General features: G+C 46.6%; 1 protein-coding gene across 4 annotated transcripts in view; it reads right to left on the bottom strand.

Annotated features, from left to right (window-relative positions):
• Positions 1–19,458, bottom strand: part of LOC147443855 (uncharacterized) — a 55,224-nt gene that overhangs the window by 11,685 nt on the left and 24,081 nt on the right. For 2 of the 4 annotated variants that reach the window (XM_086526665.1, XM_086526666.1), the window contains exon 3: positions 772–862. The exons of 1 other annotated variant lie outside the window; for it this stretch is intronic. In XM_086526665.1, the coding sequence (XP_086382791.1) occupies positions 772–862 (91 nt within the window). Of the gene's footprint in view, positions 1–771; positions 863–912; positions 1,251–19,458 lie in introns of those variants that run through there. One more of the 4 variants, XM_086526667.1, reaches the window with a different exon arrangement.

Here is a 19,458-nt window from a genome sequence, read left to right on the forward strand (position 1 = left end):
ATGTTGGCGCCCACCAACTATTCTGCATGCTTAAGAACATAAGGAATTGTCACCTCCCAGCCTAGAGCCATTCCAGGCTCACCTTTAACATCGTAGTAGGAGCATATGGCCATACCTCTAAGATAAAGAGCTGGCATCCCACCTCATCCACCCAACCCTAGATAAAGGAGCCACGCAACTAGATTATAGCTGTGGTGATCACACAAGATGGCTGACGAACAATGCGGACTGCATTAAGCAAGGTAATCACACAAGATATAGCTCACTCATTTGCCCCTATCTAGAGGGCTCCTTAACTGACCTATTCACAAAGCCAGCTTCACCACAAGGAGTCAATGTTGCAGGCCCCATCCTAATGTCAAGGGTTGTGGCATTCCTTTCCGTGGATAGAGGTCACCTCAATGTCTTTGTGGCCGACCAACATAGTAATGAGGTGCTAAAATTTCATAAAGCTCTTAGCAGCTTTAAAAGGCCTAATAGTAAAGTCTTCTTGAGAACAAAATTCAAACAACTAAGTAATATTACTTCACTAAAGGTTCACCATCTAAACAATCCAAGTAGTGGTGCAAAGAGCTTCTAGATAAGAAAATCATTCAATAAACAATGAAAGGTGTGTTCTGTTAGCACTTAGCTATACAGTAAAGCAATCAACAATGAAAGACAACACATAGAACACTTCAAATCTTGACTGTGGCCAAGGATAGACAACAGCTGAGTGAGTTATCACCTGGCAGCAGATTAACTGTTTTAAATAATGACAGAAACACTCACCACCAGGAGCATATCTCTGGCTTATTCCCATCATGGCTTCAAACTTGTCAATGGCTGCCAAATAGATCCTGTCTGCAGCTTCACGAGCATCCTGAGACAAAAATTCCAACCTCCGTGACAAAATCTTCTAGTATAACAGGTTACAGTACCCCGAATTGCCAACATATGCATAATGAGGAGAAGCCCAAGAGAGCTCAAGAGGTAATCAAAGCAAGTGATGGAGGTTAAGATGATTTGATGGTAAGCTAGTCTTGTAAAAGCTACCATACCTTGAACCTTCACGCTATTCATGGTCTCAATTTCACTCTGAATGTAATAGGAGACAAGGTGAGGTACGGCGTCATTACGAAAGGTATGTAGTTCAGTACTAACAAAATTTTAAGGTATGTATCAGTACGTGCCATTTTTTAAAAAACATAAGTCATAGATAAATTCTACATCTTCACAAACACATCAGTCACGTATCCATTACACAGTGCCTGCAATGACAAGGATTCATGGATAAGCACTATAGAGTGAACACTTGTAGAAGACAAGACCCTTCAATCAATCCACAGCACCAATTTGCATTTTGCTTTAAAATTCATATGAGCCCCAAAAAAGGATGAATTACAATACAATCATCAATGACATAAATTGCAAGACTCAAGAAACATAACCTCGAAAACTGCAATGTGTAAACTAGATACAAACAATCAATATACTCAGTCAATACGTTCACACCTTAAAGCAGTAGGTTAAAAAGCCTTTTCGCCACAAAAACCCTCGCTGAGCTGAGCATGCTTCCACAACAGGCCCTGAATGTTAACTAAAAAAATTTGGTCCTATCGTACCTTTCCGTACGTACAGGTCCGTACCATACGGACACGCCATACTATTCGAATCCGTACATATGTACATATAGATGTAACCTTGGTTCACTTCTCAAGTCTAATACTAGGTCTTGGGTCTCACTTGGGAGATGTGAAGAAAATTTGCTAGTTGAGGCTTCCTGTGAATTTTTTATCATTTTGCTTTAGGTTTTCGGATATAGAGGCTTGGCTTTTGATCTATGTACGGTTTGATGAGCTTGGGATCAGCTAGATATAGAACTTGTATAAGTGCTCCCTCTGGTGATAAGTTATAGCATAAGCCTTCAGACCACAAGGTTCATTTTAATATGTGCCCTACCCAAAGCTAGCCAAGTAAATTGGTGGGTTCTAACCATAGTAGCCATGAAGTTTTTAAATGCTTTGTATGGACCCAGCTTCGAAAGTTTCAAAACGGTTTTGAAAAAGATTGAAACAGCCATAGAAGTTTTGTTAGAATTAACAACGCATTATGTAAATTTATGTCGATAGAGATTATATAAGCAACTGATTTTGCACAAATTGTTATGAAAGATGAGATGAGATTCGAAAGACCAGTTGAAAGTTGAAACCTTCAGCCAAGTTAGCATCTTATAATGGACATGTACTCAATAGTTAAAAGAACCCATTAACTTCAAAACGTCTTGGAAAGGTTTCAAAAATTTCAAAACTTTTGGTGAGCTCAGTGAGTTGAGGAAACGAGTCCCTTGCAAACTATGGGCCTAGCGGGATGAGTTAGGGTAGGTCTGGGATCCACCCTTATGTTGCAAAAACGCAGATGGGGAAGGTCTGAATCCTTCAACTTCTGTGCAACAAAATGCACCTACAAAGGTCGCCTAGGGCGAAGAAGGGTCCTGCTGGATGCCCTATGCTGCCTTTTAGCGACATAAATAAAGATGTATATCTATGGCTGCATGACTGCCCCAAAAATGCAATGGGGCTGCTTCTCGTGATCCTTTCCCGCACCCTTCCCCCCAAACGGAAAAGTCATGGCTGAGGACAGGCCCAGAACGCCAGAAAGGGAGGAGACCAAGAGGAGAGACCGCGCCAGGCTGAGGTCATCCTAATCTTATCTATTTCTACTGCCTTATGTAACTTGTGTTGCAATTTGCGAATGAAACCCAACGGCTCCTTATATACTTTGTTCTGGGGTGGGTTTTGCGACTTGAGGAAATCTTTTGAAATTCTCTAAAAATCAACTCAAAATGTATGTAGCAAGTGACTCAATTGAACCTAGACCAAGTGTACCTACAAAGAGTCAAGACACATCAAGACATGCACACGAGCGCATACCATGCTTTGGGATGCCGGCCGTTAGTTGACCACAAAAATCGTACTAGTCTAGACAGCTGTGCAATCTACAAAGGATGTTGAGGTACTGATCCAAGAAAAGAAAAGGAGATGGTGTCAAAGTGGCAACAAAATTCAAAAGGTGAATTGGACAATGAATAGCACAGCAACCACTAGAATGACAACTCTCTCTCCGTATGTGGACAACCAACAAGACAAAGGTCACGCGCACATCTAGCCCTATGTGCATGTGGACAAGCCAACTCCTATTTCTAGGGTTTAGGATAGCCTAGGAAATGTTTTGGCACCGTTCTGAACCTGTATAAAGGACGTGCATGTCTAGGAACTTTCAAAGTAGTTGCATACCCTCTAATTGCACATGAGTACAGCAGCCAATGTCTACTAGGTGTAGGCATTGGAGAGTGTTCCTGTCACATGCACATGGATCTGTGTGCCACGTGGACATGTTTCATCAACTTCCATAGCCAATTTTGCACATATCCCTAGATAGGAGTGTCTAGAATCCTTGGAGGATTAGTACCGGCAACTTTGTCAACTTGTTGAAGTATCCCACTTGCTCTGAAGAGTATGAAGTAGCTCATTCCAAATGGTTGTCAAACGTGGTGGATCTAGAAGATTGTAAGCCCAAAATGTGATCAAGACGAGTCGAAACCTGATGAGCAGGTAAAATAGTCTCACTCCCAATGTAGTCATGCCAATCAACAAGAATGGCCTCATCAATCTCTCTCAATGGCTCTCGGCAAATTAGCTTGGAAGCACTGTTGAGAGAGAGGATCCCCAGATATTGTACTCTTGCAAAGTAATAATAAAGAAATACTGGTAGGGGCGCCAGTCTTTGGGGCCAGTGCGTCTGTGTTGGGTCCTCTCTCTCTCTCTCTCTCTCTCTCTCTCTCTCTCTCTCTCTCTCTCTCTCTCTCTCTCTGCCGCGCTCCCCCTGCTGCTGCTCTGTCGCGCTCCCCTCCCCTGCTGCCCCTCGCGCTCCCGCTCGCCTCCCCCCCCTGCTGCTGCTCTGACGCGGCCCTGACGTCTGCACGCTGCCGCCCCGCGCTGCACCCTCGTCCCCGCCCTGCACCCGCGCTGCACCCCCGTCCACCTCGCGTCCCCGCTGCCCCTCGCACCCGCGCTGCCTACACTCGCGTGCCCTCTGCCCTGCCCTGCTCGCGCGCTGCACCCCCACTGCACGTTGCCCTAGCCTCTATTCTCTACGCGTAGCATGTGCCTTCATTCCCTACGCGTAGTATGTCTCCCCCCCCCCCCCTCTCCTACGCGTAGATTGTCCCTACCCTCCCCCTTTTTTCTTTCACGCGTAGGATGTCTATCCCTACACGTAGGGTTTTTTTTTTCTTTTTTTTCTTTTTTTTTTTTGTCCGCTCGCCCCCCTTCCCCCCACTTCTCTCTCACTCTCTCTACCATACTCCCCCCCCCCCCTGTCTCTCACTCTCCAATTTATAACTACCGCTATCTCCCACCGGCCGTACCGCCGCGCGCTCCACCACTAACCGAGATCGCCGCTAGGGTGGGTGCACCCGTGCATCTAGCGACTCCCTTGCGGCCGACTCCCCCCCGCACGCCCAACGGCCTCACCTCCCTTGCGGATGGCGATCGAGCATGAGGAAGACGAACGATAAAGCCGACCCCCTAGAGAATGCCATTCAAAAATGTAAAGAAGAAATGACGGAGACCATTACCAAAACGAACCGCAGTCTCTCGGGCACAATAAACATACTCGAAGGACGTGTGTTGATCCAAGAGGGCAAAATAAGCACGCTGGAAGACCGAGTGACGACCCAAGAGGAAGAGATCACGTCACTCAAGAAAGAACTCGCCGAAGCCCGATCAAGAAACACACTGGAAGAGGGCGAACTGCAACCCTCGATAATCGAAGAAATCAACACGATCAAGGAACAAGTACGGCCCATCAAAGAGGGAGAAGAACAGCACAAAGAAATGACGACTTCTTGGGTGGATGTTCTTACCAAAACCCAACAGAAGGCAGACGAAGCCGAGAAATGGATCAAGGTGGCCAAGAAAGGAAAAGACAAGGAGATAACGCCCACGTCCACACCAAACAACATCATTAACCAGACACTAGAGGAGGAGCAGAGGAGAAGGGTGCGCGCTTTACATGTGAGAATTTGCGGTCTTAAAGACAAAGGCAATGTGGACAAAGAAGTAAAAGAACTCACAGCCTTGATGGGGATTCATAAGCCGACACACACAAGGGCATGGAGAGTGGGCAACATAAAGAAAAGCGGAGGCAGTGGAGAAACCTCAAAAGAAAGAGCACTCATCCTCCGTTTTCCCTCCATGGAGGCAAAGAAGTCATTCTTGAAGAAAAGACCAACTCTTAAAGAGACTGGCATCTTTCTCGGGGATGATCTCACCCTCTCGCAGATCGCTCATATGCAAGAATTAATGCCGGAAATTAGAGCGGCAAGGGGAAAAGGCAAAATCGCTTTTTACCGAGACGGAAAAGTGGTAATACTTGAGCGACGCTCCACATGACGGTGCGAGTCTTATGGGACCACACTCAAAGTAGCTGCCTGGAACTGCAATGGATCTATGCGTCTTGATGTGGGTGCTTTTGAGGACAGCTTTACTGGAAGAGACATCTTCTACTCTGAGACACACCAGGCCCCTGGGCAATCCATGCCTCACATCAATGGATACAGGTGGGAGACAGCCTACAGACAGGAGATACGCTCAGAGCACAGAGGGCGGGGCTCGAGAGGAGTGGCAGTGTTATTTAGAGAGGATCTGCAGCCACTAATACATATAGCCCGCAGGGACGAGCAGGCTAGGTACATGTGGGTGAGACTGAAAGCAGAGACAGGCAGATACCTCTATCTAGCTATTTGTTACTTCCCCCCGAGTACATCAGTTTATGCACCACCCAGAGGACAGTCCCCTTTCTCTATTTTGGATGATGACATATGGGAGTTCTCTAGGGACGGTGACATTATCATCCTCGCGGACTTCAATGCTAGGACTGCCCATCACCAAGCAATGTTTTATGATACTTCAGAGGAGATGCTAAGAGAGATAGATGTGGCAGAAACGGGCCTTTCCAGACTATCACACGATATGGAATATACTGAGTATGGGCGACACCTGATAGACATGGGCACTGACATGGATTGGCCATCTTGAACGGACTACAGAGATTTCCTGCTGCAGGAGGTTTTACATGCTTCCCACACAGACATGGAGCCAGCACGGTGGACTATGTCATGGCACAACCGAACCTCATCTCTAGTATCCAGGATCTCACAGTTGGGCCCAGACCGGTCGGGGTGGCAGTGGATCATGCTCTGGTGTCAATGACCATCTCCTTCCAGTTCAGTGTAGCACACAGGCCACGAGTAGCAACCCCTACTCGCTACACATTCACAAGGGAGACGGACTCTGTATACATGGACAGAATCTACAGACGCCTATGCACTGAAGACCCGGGGCGACCTCTAGAGGAGCTAACTACTATACTGACACAGACATTACATGAGGCAGCAGCAGAAGCATACCCACACACCCAGCCTGAGCAGAGCCGCCGATCTGGGAGCATGCCTCAGAACAGCTGGTACGATGAGGAGTGCCGCCAGACTAGAGCCAGACTTCAGAGGGAGGTGCTGCTGGGGGACATCACTCACAGACAGTCACAGATGAACTTCCGACGCCTGGAGCGGCGGAAGAAGAGGGCTTTTTTGGTTCGACTCGAGCAGGATCTATATCAGCTATTCTTGAGTCAAGACTCGCGCGAGGCGTGGCGGCTCTTTCATGAGCAGTCCCCCCCCCCTGCTATTTCCTCCACAGAGACCTGGGGTCAGTACGCATCATCTCTCTACACAGTACCTAGACAGCAGCCCCTCCCCAACCCCCTTGATCCATGCCCACACACATGTGTCTTTTTCACCTCTGAGATGGTGAAAAATGGTGAAAAAAGCTATTGACAAGATGAAGACTGGGAGAGCATATGATCATGAGGGCCTAGTCGCTGAGCATTTCATGCATGCCAAAGACTTACTAGCAGAGCTTCTAGTAGTTATGTTTAACCGTGCCATGTGTGAGGGCCTACCGGACACTTGGAGCCTATCTACGATCGTACCTATCTTCAAATCAGGAGACCCCATGGAGCCTGGGAACTATCGCACTATTATGATTGGGCACACACTGGCAAGATTGTATGCATCCATTCTTGAGCAACAGCTGAGTAGATGGGCAAAGAGGGAAGGATTGCGGGCAACTGGGCAGGCAGGGTTCAGGAGAGGCTTCTCTGTTCAGGAGAGGCTTCTCTACTCTTGACCACATCTTGACACTCAGGGCCATCATCGAGGAAGGCAGATCCCATAGGAGACGGATCTACTGTAGCTTTGTGGACTTCCGCTAAGCTTTTGACACAGTACCCAGAGCTAGATTAATGCGCAGATTACAGGAAATGGGAGTACCCACAGAGCTCATTTGGGGGATCATGGCATTATACAGATCAGTAGTAGGGCATGTACGCACCCCGGAGGAACTCTCAATACCGGTTCACTCCATTATTGGGGTGAAGCAGGGTTGCCCGCTCTCTCCTACTCTTTTCGGTATGTATGTGGATGAGGTTTCTGACTACATTGACAGGGACGGGGATAAAGGTGCACAGTTGGCAGGGACATGGATTCCACTTTTGTTATATGCGGACGATATTGTGTTGATCTCCGAATCCCCAGAGGGAATGCAACGCCAATTGGATGCTTTGCATTCGTTTGCCCACGAAAGTGGTTTGTCTGTCAACCTTGGTAAAACCAAGGTTATGGTGTTTAATACCACTCCACAGTGGATCAGGAGATCAGCACCTACATTCACATACGGCCAGGAAACTGTGGAGTACACAGACGCTTACACTTACCTTGGAGTGGTTTTCACTAGACCCACATTCTCGCTCAGAAGAGCAGCAGAGACCAGACTGACTAGAGCCCATGCAGCATTGGGTAGATTAGAGAGGATGTGTTCGCAGGTTCAGTTTCAGAAACCCCGGACGAAGCTCTGGCTTTTTGACACCTTGGTGGCCTCAGCATTGCTCTATGGGGCTGAGATATGGGGACCTTCATTGGACCACCACGGGAGGCCGGGTCGCACAGACGGATGGGGGAACATGGAGAAACCTCTCGTCTCTATGATCTCGCGGCTCATTAGAGCCAAGGCATCAGTACCACGGGCCATTATCCGAGCAGAGCTGACGGCCCCCCCACTAGTGGTAGAGGCGCTCACCAGATCAGTCTCCTTCATAAACCGCACATGGAAACTTCCCAAAGACAGATATGCTCGCATAGCACTTGAGTCCTCTCGACAGTTAGCCATACAAGGAGATACAACATGCTGGTATGGGGAGATGACATCATGGTTTCAGGCGCATGGGTTCAGCATAGACAGGCTGCCACCATTCCAGTACTCATTGGATGCACCATCTCTCATTCTTACACGGTCGGAGATCACCAAGCTCATCCGCCAAGACCTGACCCAACTAGACACCAGGAGGACATGGATACAACCAGCACAAGAACTGGGCACAAAGATGGCTTTCTACAGAGACCACCTTCTCCAGCTTACAAAAGATGGTTTTGTGATGAGACCCAGATACATGGATACCCACCTGTCTCATGGAATACGATGTGCTATTGGCCAGTTACGCACATTGTCTCACCAGCTGCGGATTGAAACCGGGAGATACAGCGGAGCACCAGCAGAGGCCAGGACATGCCCCTTGTGTGACATGGAACCTGAGACAGAGCTGCATTACACATGCCGCTACCCCGTCTACTACGAGATACGAGGCCGCTTCCATTGCTTGTTCAGAGAGGGTTTTGGACCACTCTCAAGAGTAATGGGATACGAAGATCAAAGATGCCTGGGTTTGTTCTTGCTCGAGCTGCGCAGACACAGAGAGAGCCTGATGAATGGCGAGGCTAACCAGTCTCAAAGACGGATTACAGACTTCTTCAGAGCAGACACGGGACAGCCGCAAGAGCCACTCCCACAGCAGAGCTCCCCCCCGTCTCACACCAGAGGCACATTGATTGACCGAGCGATTGAACTGGGGAAATCGAGGCACCCACGACTGCGCAAGACTACACAGCATCGACGGAGGCTACGTCAAAAGATTCAGAGCACGCTGGCTAGGCATGCACGACGCCCGGTCAGACTACTAACCATGGAGGAAATTGATGAGATTCGCTAACGACCGATGCTAGATCTTTTGTAATTCGGCTATCCCAACTAGCCGCCCATTTTTGCTTAGTTTTCGGCTTAGCTCACATCGACCAATCTAGAGTCCCATAATATATATCTTTGTTTTGTACTGTTGATTAGGTTATTTTGTTACTCTGACTTTGTATCAAATCCACCACCTTGTAACTTTCTGGTCTCATAGGTCACTATGGCCTTCTGAAGACGTTAATATAACATTTCATTTCATTTCTCTCATGGCACGAAGAGCCATCTCTTTGATGCGCACAAGGTCACATATGCTCAAAATAGAAACAGAGGGCTGGCTGAAAATTAATGCTTCTAAACAAATATGCACATCATGTACAAGGCAAGCTCCCGAAGATGAAGCACATGTGACATTGGAATGCCCAGAATACGCTCACATCCGGGCTAATTTTCAACCACTTCTAAGCGGTTGCTCTACCTTTGCGGACCTATTATCCAAGACAGACCCCTCCCCTAAAGATCTCGGAACATACCTCACCCGCATACTTGAGCATCAAAAGACACTCATAGGAACACAAAAAGAGAATAACACACACCACACCATACACCCCCGTGAGGAGAGACTATGTATCACTTTGAGGTCCCATGGGTCATTTCTAGCCCCCCACGGACGTTAATACCAAATCAAATCAAATCTCTCTCTCTCTCTCTCTCTCTCTCTCTCTCTCTCTCTCTCTCTCTCTCTCTCTCTCTCTCTCTCTCTCTCTATATATATATATATATATATATATATATATATATATATATATATATATATATATATATATATATATATATATATATATTCAAGTTTATTCAATTATTTTCTCATGTGTTGCAATAAATCTTTGGCTTGGTGTGTCCAAGTCTATTAAAGTGGTATCAGAGCTCATACGATTCTTCTTCTACAAAGAATCCGATTCCTTTTCCGCAACACACATGGATTCAGGTCTCTTTTTAAGGAATCGGAGGTAGAGCACGGCCCATTCCCACCAAGCAACCTCCACAGGATGGAGTTTCAACATCAACTACCGGTTGACACTTGTGCTAATCAGATGCTCAAGTACTCCAAGCATCCACAATATGGAAACCCACTTGACAAGATTCATTGACGATGGCAAGCTTCCAATCATTCACATCTCAAGTTGGCCATGAAATAGAAAGCAAAGTCAAGTGCAGACAAGCAAAATCTATACTCGTAAGATGAATTTGACAATGTTGTTGAGCAACAGGTCAATAAAGTAATGAAGACTAGGAAGAGCTCTCGGAAGAAGAGTCGCTCAGCTGACTATCCCATATGGTTGGCTCGGGAATCTACTTTCAAGGCAGCTAGCAAATCCAAGAGGAGTGTTTGCTTTGTGAATGATCCCGATTCATCATCACCTTCTGATAGCTCGGAGAGTTCCTTTTCCTCCGACTACAGCAACGAGGGCAGGAAGCACCAGAGCGGAGAAAGACTCAAAAGAGCAAGAAGAACAAGTGAACCAAGAAGAGCATATCCAACAAGAAACCCCAGAAGCACTCTGACAGTTCCGATAAGGACACCTGGTCCTCAAATAGTTTTGACTCAGATCAGTCAATGTTTGGAGGAAAGAGAAGACATCGTTACCGCACTACTCCATGGTGGATCTTTTGCCTTGCCTCTCCATGGTAGAGCATCCTTCTTGCTTCTGCTTGGTTCTGTGGCTCCTCCACTTGCAGTTTGGATGTACCTATGCACTACTTACACGGTGAAGACCTCCTGGATGTTCCTTGCTTTGCTTGTCTACTTCGAGGCTATGACTTCTACAACACCGGTCATTCTTCCCAATGCATCCTCTTAGCCGTCCTTAACCTCACCACATTCCATTGCCTTCCCGGGGGGGAGTTCTCCTATGTCCCGTGTCTTCACGACTTGCACTTATAGACTCTCTTGGATATTTTGTCCAGACCCCGATGGTGGATGTGCTCCCACAGGTTGACTTTTCCCAGGATCTCCTCTAACTCTTTTGTCCGATATTGTGTGTCTGCCATGGAACGACAGATCATATTGCAGCTTACATCCCCAAGACGACTATTGCAGATATTGCGGTCTCTACATGGATGGATTGCTTATCTTGCCACCTTGTCTGCTATGGTGGAAGATGCCTTTCTTATTGCGCCTCTTCATCCTGCCCTTCCTCTTCTGCTCAAGCTTCTTTGACTTGGATATGCTATCGGGTTTCCACCTCAGCCGTTTCCTCTCCTCGTGGTCAGAATGTTCCTCTTCAGGGAGGTGTCACGAGGCCGTGGCAACTGCTAACCTTAGTTGTTGGTTTCTTTCCAACGATTTTTGTTTAATTTTTGAGACCCTCTTTTTGAAGTTGCAAATGGTCGAACATTGTATGGCCAATGTGAACGGTAGTTTCACCCGTAGACGGGAAGTTGGTCGACACTGGAACTCAAAGTAAAAGGATGTCTAGGCTCAGTTCAAGATCATGTAGGTCCCCCCATCGTACTTAGCAAGTTGGTGGATACAACGAACTCAATAAAGGCATAAAGTCAAGGTGGGATCACCAACAGAAAGTATCCAACAGTTGGGCCACATTGCACTTTTGGATGCGGTCCCAATGAGGATAGCTGGTCAGAAGACCAACGAGAGCCCAACAGAAGCATCTCCTAAAATCTAGGGAGCTGCTATTTTGGGCCATAAAATTTGTTCGCGTCATTAGCTTTAGAACGACAAGGGGAACATTTTATTACTCTGGCGCAAAGTCAATTGATGCACCAGTTGAGAGATTTTTAAGCAGGAAGCCCAATGCGAGGAAATTGCATGTATGAGTGCAAGTGGCACTTTTTGGCCAATTTACCAAGTTTGGGAGAACAGAACTCGTAACTGACTTTTTGGAGCAATTTTGGAGGCTGTTCACATTGATTTTCAGCCATTTCTCTCCATTTTTTAGCTTCCCACGACCTTACCTAGGACCAAGGAGCTCATTTTCAGCATTGGAAGGCATCAAATGCGTGTTTACAGGGTTGTTTTGTTGCGTTTTCAACGATACGCAAGTTTTGGCAGCCATGAAATCTTCTCCTTTTTGCATCTATTTGTTCACAGATGCATTACAGGTCAAGCGCAAAAGAGGGGACGTTCGATTTATGCTGGGGGGATGCTTCATTGAGAACCTGTCATCACAGGTTAAGAGCTATGGAGTGCTTTCTTTCCCTCCCATGTACAGTGTGGTGCTAGGAGTGATGCCCTGCACGCTACACACTGCTCTCTCTCTCCCCTACGTGCAGTTATGTGATGCCCCACAAGAGGGCTCTTCATTTGACTGATGTACAGCTGCGTGGTTTCATGCTTTTGTGCTGAGGCAAGAGCCTCCTTGAGCAGGAACAAGGGTAGCTAACTGCTACTCCAAAGCATGCACCGGTGAGGGTCATAACCTCACCGTACAGGTGCATTTTCAACGCTGTGTATGCATTGTAAATTGACTGTTTTTCAACCATACGGACGCCAGAACCATTGGGAATAGTGCCCCACTGGCAGAGGACAGTTAGGGGACTGTTTGGGGCTGAAAACAGGGCCAAAACCAGTAAATACAGCGTGCTGAATTTACTGTTTTTGGGCACGAATCAGAGGGTTTATGCCAGAGGAAGAGAGTTCCAGCAGGGAATTGGTTTCGCGCAAGTTTTGGGGTTGTTATGCTGCCGAAATTTGGCCAAAACAAAACAAATGGTATCTAGCTCGATACAAATAAAGGATTCCCAGAACTCTTCTTTGTAATTTACCCTCCTAAAGAAATACCGAAAGGGGCACCAATTTTGGGGCCTACAGGTTGTCGACACCTACTCGGGGCATTCTAGCTTCCGAGCCGTGTGTGTAGTTAAGTGTTAATTCCCGTCGCAGGTTTCCTTTGCACGTTCTCTCTGTGTGCGTCTAAAGTAAAGAATTTCGGGTGAAAGCCAAAGCCTACCGCCCCACGGGCCGGTTTCAGGGGGTCCCCAAATCTTGTCTTCTACTGCTACACTGGGTTCCTCCATCTCAGTGGTGATCATCATCGATGGGCTATTGGACGCTCATCTTAGGTTACTTCCTCATATAAATCCTCTTCATCGACTTATTCCCTAGCTTGCCACTCCATCAGCTTCCTTGTGCGACTTGATCGGAGTTTCCTCACCCTTGGTCATCATCACATTGGTGCTCTACGGATTGTCATGTTGTTTGGTTGGCGCTCCTCCTTTTCTCTCGGGATTTACATCTTCTCCAGATTTACCAGGCGTGTTGCATTCTCCTCAAAAGCTTCTCCGCATTTGTTGTTGAGGGGGGGTGTTTCAATTTTCTTCATCTCCAGATGCTTCGCACACTGTCTTACAAGGCTTCACACACATCACGTGCACTGGCCCTTGGTTGTGGGTTCGCCACCCGTACACCTGTTGGACAGGGATCTCGGGCACACTTAGGGTTGTTCAGCTTATTTCCCTTTTTAGACCTGTTTTAGTCACATATTTCCCCATTTATATTGGAGGGTCATATTTTTAGGTCATTGGGCTATATTGAGGATTACTGCCCGACCAGCCCCTATTCTCCTATAGATAGGAGGGGGGCCACCCTCAATGTCTTGTATTGTCTCACACCATGTACCCATCTGGAGTTATTGGGCTGCCAGTCTTTCCACCATATGTCTCCTGTCATGTCTCTCCTCTCTCTCTCTCTCTCGTGCCATTGTCTCTCTCTCTCTCTCACCTTCCGCTGCACTCGGACATTTGTGACATCCCCCCTTCTTGAGAGGAGTAATTGTCTGCGATTACCGTATAGGTACAAAACAACTCAATTAGCTCAAAAATTTCCTAGGGTCATTTCAAGGGACATTTTGAAACCGGCCCTCGCTAAAGGGCGGTAGACTAAATTTAGCTTTCACCCGATCTTTACTTTGACAAACTTTGCTTGAACTTTACGACACAAAGGAACCTCACGAATAAACCTGTGACTGGAAATTACACTTCAAACAAAACACGACTTGGCAGCTAGAGTGCTCCCAAGTAGACGCTGACACTGCGTTGGCCCCAAAGGTTGGGGCGCCACCCCTTTCAGTATTTCTTTCTTCAATTAAACTTCAGAGAAAATCATGTAATTTCCTACGAGCTGTCCCACTTCTATTGGGCTGAAAATGGCCTACTCTAGCCCGATTTCGGCAACATAACCACACTAGGAGGCTTCACAAGCAAAATCCCCATGCAAAAGGTGACTCTCCCAGCACATTGGAGCAGTTTCCCAAACCTGACAAAAAATTGCAGCACGCTGAATTCTCTGTTTTTGACCCCGAAAATGCGCAAGAACACTTGTACAGCGATCCCCTAGATTCCCCGAAGGTCCTTGGGGTATAAGGGATTCAAAACCGTAAACCTGCAAAAATACACAGCAGGCTGTAATTTACTGTTTCAGGCTCCACTTCGCGTGCCGGTCACATCCGTAGCAAGCCCTCGAGCTCCCGCACCTATAGGGCTACTTGCCCTTCGATTCGGACAATATTTCTCGCATGAAATCTCTCCGAAACAACCAGTTCCTACGAGGCATTAGCAATTAGCTAATCCACTACCTGTGCAAGAGGCTCTTGCCTCGGCAATCGCGCATGAACCCACACAACTGTACATACAAATGAATAGCCCTTGAGCTGGGCATCACCATTCTGTATTCAAAAGGGGGGAGAGGTGCACAAGAGTGGAATCATTGTGGTACATAGAACATGGGAGAAGGCAAGCTTTCCATTAAAGCTGTGATTTTAGGTGTAGCGAAAGGTGAGAGAGAGAAAGAGACAATGGCACGAGAGAGAGAGAGAGAAGAGACATGACTGGGGACAGATGGTGGAAAGGCTGGCAACCCAATAACTCCAAATGGAGACAATTAAAAGACAATGAGGTGCTCCCCCCTCCTATATATAGGAGAACAGGGGCTGGTCGGGTAATAATCCTCAATATAGCCCAATGACCTAAAAATATGACCCTCCAATATAAATGGGGGAATATGTGACCAAAATAGGTCTAAAGTGGGAGATGCGTTGAACAACCCAGTGTGCCTGAGATCCCTGTCCAACAGGTGTACGCGTAGCCAACCCACAACCAAGGGCCAGTGCACGTGATGTGTGTGAAGCCTGTAGAGAGTGTGCGAAGCATCTGGAGATGAAGAAAATCTAACAACAAACTGTTGACATGTCAAGCCACTGAAGACCCGACGGGTTGGGGTTTCCCAGACCCAATCCTAGCCGATCCTCATTGAGTGGGCCAAACATTCAAAAGTTATTCCAACTTATAGAACCGCGCCTGATGGGGCCCTAGTTTCTAAGGCTAATAATAAAGTAAAGAGGGACCCATAGACACACACAAATTATTGCGCAATAGCTAGACCCACAAACACACACACAAATTATTGTGCAGCAACTGGTGACGTGGCAAAGAATATGGATCTTCCGTGTTCTGCGCTAATGATTGCCACGTGGCAACTTGTACGCATTTCCGCGAACAACGCTGGCTGATTTGACAGATTTAGTGTTGGAAGCTTTTTACCAAATGCTTTTGGAGCAGATGCTTTTAGAGTTGATGCTTTTTATGTACTGCTTTTGGGGCCTACGGCCTTATATACCAAGGGTGGGCTCTCTCTCTGACATCTTCGTGGCAGCAAGAGCACAGCAGAGCAGGGCCGAGTCACCCTGTGTAAAGTGTTGAACCAATATAAAGAAATACGGAAAGTGGCACCAGGGTTTGGGGCCACTTTTCGTGTGGAACTCTGCCACTCCTCGTCTCATGTGTCATGCACTCTCTCTCTGAGTTCAATTGTTTTGAAGTAAATAAAATTGTCTCGTCTGTTCTTTGTCGTTGGTAAGTGGTGCCCTCCCGTTACACAAGGGATATACCTAGATGAATCCAGGATAGGCCCAGATTCACCCTTAAAAGGAAAGTGCAAGGTCAGACCCATGGTAGTCAGCCACAAGACAATATAACCATCAGCTCCATCATGCATAGTATTGACTAAATACCACGACATCCCCACTAACGTCGTCAGTGCCCAATAGTGAGTGTAGAACTAGGTACTAACATATGCTCCCAAACACAACACACACCACACACACACACACACACACACACATGAGCATACATCAACACAAAGTTCAGCGTTTCTATCATGACTCCGCTCAGCCATAATGAAGCCTACCACTAAAAGAAGCATTAAATCGAAAAAATTAGCACAAAAATGAGGTAGTTGATAGGGCATACGCACCGCAAAAGATTGAAAGAATTAGCACAATATCAACTGGTCGTAACTCGAACGAAAACTTCACAATGTGAAGTCTGCATGTCCGCTATACGACTAAAAAATATACCTGGATGAATCCAGGATAGGCCCAGATTCACCCTTAAAAGGAAAGCGCAAGGTACAGACCCATGGTAGTCAGCCACAATACAATATAACCATCAGCTCCATCATGCATAGTATCCCCAAGAGGATGTCACACGCCTCAAGAGCGTGATGTAAACGTCCTCGTGCCCTAAATGCCCTTGGCAATACAATTGTGATAGTTTTAATGGCAACATCTCGCCCTAGTGCTGCTAGAACTGCCTTCATCGGTGGTCTCGTTTCTTCATACGTAATTCCAAGTCGAGCCACCAATTATGTTGAGATAAAGTTGGCCTTGGCTCCTCCGTCGAAGAATATAAGGACTTCTTGATCTCATACTTTGCCCCACGCTCTGCAAAGCTCCGTACTCTTGTTTATCTGTTTTGGGTTTGACTCACATACTCCGGAACCAATCCCGCCTTTGTTTTCCCTTTCTTTGCACCTTCCTCTTCCCTTTGGAACTTTCTGGTTTGTCCTCTACTTATCCTTTGATGCTTCGTTAGGGCACTTCCCAAGAATGTTTCCCTGCTCTCCGCAACTAGCTCTCATTTGCAATACTTAGCACGTTGCTCTATTGACAGTTTTTGGCCGGTTGGTTTCTTCTTCTGCTGTTTATCCTTCTTCTTGTTACCATTGAACGAAGCTTGCCCCGAGAATGGCTTGTTTGAAGGGTACATTAATGTACCAACATGCGTACCAAAACCCTGTTTGGCATGCCCTATAAGTCTTTGAATGGCGTCAAACTTCTTTTGTAAGCAATATCAAAGTTCATGTTAATGTGCAACGGAAGTGATTTGTGGTGAATGCTCAGGATGAATGCCTAGTGTGTACTCAAGGTTCCTTTTATTGAATGAGATAGTTCCTTTAACTTCATGAGAGAGATGTGCAATAGAGTGAGAGAGAAGAGAATGATACTGTGAGTGAAGGTTCCGTGAGTGAGAGAGAGAGGAAAAGTGTCAGGTGCAACGAAAGTGTTTAAGGATTTAGCTCGGATCTAGTACTGCGCACAAACACAAGGTTACTTTACTTCACTCGAAAAGAGAAACTGAAGTGAACACAATGAAGGAGAGAGGCAGAGAGAGAGAAAAGAGAGACGACATTGCATGTCGGGTCCCAACCACCCTCAAGGGCCTCCTTGCTCTGTTGTCAGAGCAAGTACTTGCTTTATTTACCTGCACAATGTTGTTACAATGATCCCAGATGCTGAGATATTGAGATGATGATGGGTACTTGCTAGAGTTGCTAGGTACTACGAGACTAAGGACTAGAAAACTGAAAACGCTAATGGTTCTATGACTGGGATCTGCAACTTGCTTGAGTTAAGGCTGAAAGCTGATGGCTGAAAGTGCTAATGCTGAGGACTAGAAAACGCTGATGCTGATGCTAGAAAACGCCAATGCTGCGGGCTGAAAAACGCTGATGAGGAGGCTGAAATTGCTGGCGATGAGAAGCTGCAAACATTGATGAGGAGGTGCTGAAAACGCTGAGTATTGTGGGTACTTTGGTACTGGTATTGCGGGTCTTTCTTCTTCCTTGCCATGAAGTGACCACTTATATCGTCAAACACAGCTAGGTCGAGCAGTGCATTACAGAGCCTAAACGATCTTGTAAATATAGGCTAGAATGTCACTTATTATTAAGTAATTCAAGGGACTATTCAAATGCCTACTTGCCTATATGCTGAACTGACTGTACTGTGCAAGAGAGGGTATGCAACTATGACCTACCTGGGCATGCACGTCCTGCTAGAGGCTCACAAAGTGCCAGAGCTAAACTAAGACCGACGCTAGACTATAGCAGTAGCTTGTCCATGTGGCTCAAGTGCAACGTGCACACGACAAGAAGACTTAACACCGGATGGGGTTCCAAACCCCCCTCCAAGGGCCCCCCTCTCTATCGCAAGAGAGGTATTTACTTTAGATTGCACAAGTGCTGATACAATGGATCTAGATTTTAAGATGCTGATGGGATCTTGTGGTAGATGCTTGGATGTGAGAGGCTAAGGGATAAAATGCAAAAACGCTAGTGGAATTGACGGGATCTGCAACCGTCGACGAGGCTATGGCTGATTTGCTATGGCCGACATCGAGGATGGGCTGAAAACTGAGAAATGATGGCTTCTCTGATGCCTGAACTTGAAAACATTGGCGTGACTGCTGGAACTGCGATGGTACGGCGAGGTAATGGCTAAAAATTGCTAACACTAGGGCTGCGCTAGCATGCTAAGGTATTACAAGTACTTGGTGCTTGTACTGAAGGTACTAACTTATTATTGAGAAGGCACCCCTAGGGTCACTTATATATGGAATTAAAGTTGGGTCGAGCAATGCCAATAATAAACCCATGATTTTAATTGGTTGGCTAAAATGTCACTTATTAGTAAGTAAATGAACTACTTATAAGAGAGGCTTCACATGTAGGTAAATACCTAAACTGGGTACTAATGCCACTGTATCAAACTCTTCGCGATGGAAACCTTCAGATGGTCCTCCTCAATAATGGCGATGGTAAATCAACACCCTTGTGCTCTGATACCATGTCAGAGTGGCATCTCAAGTGAACTGCCCAGTGTGAACCCAGTATTTATTTTGGCGTTTAGGGATTTATTTCACTTATTTGTCGAAGTCTAGGTAGGGCAATTTAGTCAGGTTTCTATATAAGAAACACTCAGCCCCCATTGTATTATAATCTCTTATCTCATTGCCTTGGTTGATTGGTTCAGTGCATCTCTCTCTCTCTCTCTCTCTCTCTCTCTCTCTCTCTCTCTCTCTCTCTCTCTCTCTCTCTCTCTCTCTCTCTCGTGCTTTCTAACCTTGGTCTACAGCGCATCACCGACTTTAACATGGTATTAGAGCATTGTGCGTGAAGGACCTTGGCGGAGCAAGGCGACCCGGAAGAGAAGAAGAAGAAGCCCTCGCCAAAGATTTGCTTGGTCGCTGCCCTGCTGGACCA

The sequence above is a fragment of the Adiantum capillus-veneris genome, chromosome 13, assembly GCF_014529385.1.
Source record: "Adiantum capillus-veneris isolate H3 chromosome 13, ASM1452938v2, whole genome shotgun sequence".
Taxonomy (NCBI): domain Eukaryota; kingdom Viridiplantae; phylum Streptophyta; class Polypodiopsida; order Polypodiales; family Pteridaceae; genus Adiantum; species Adiantum capillus-veneris.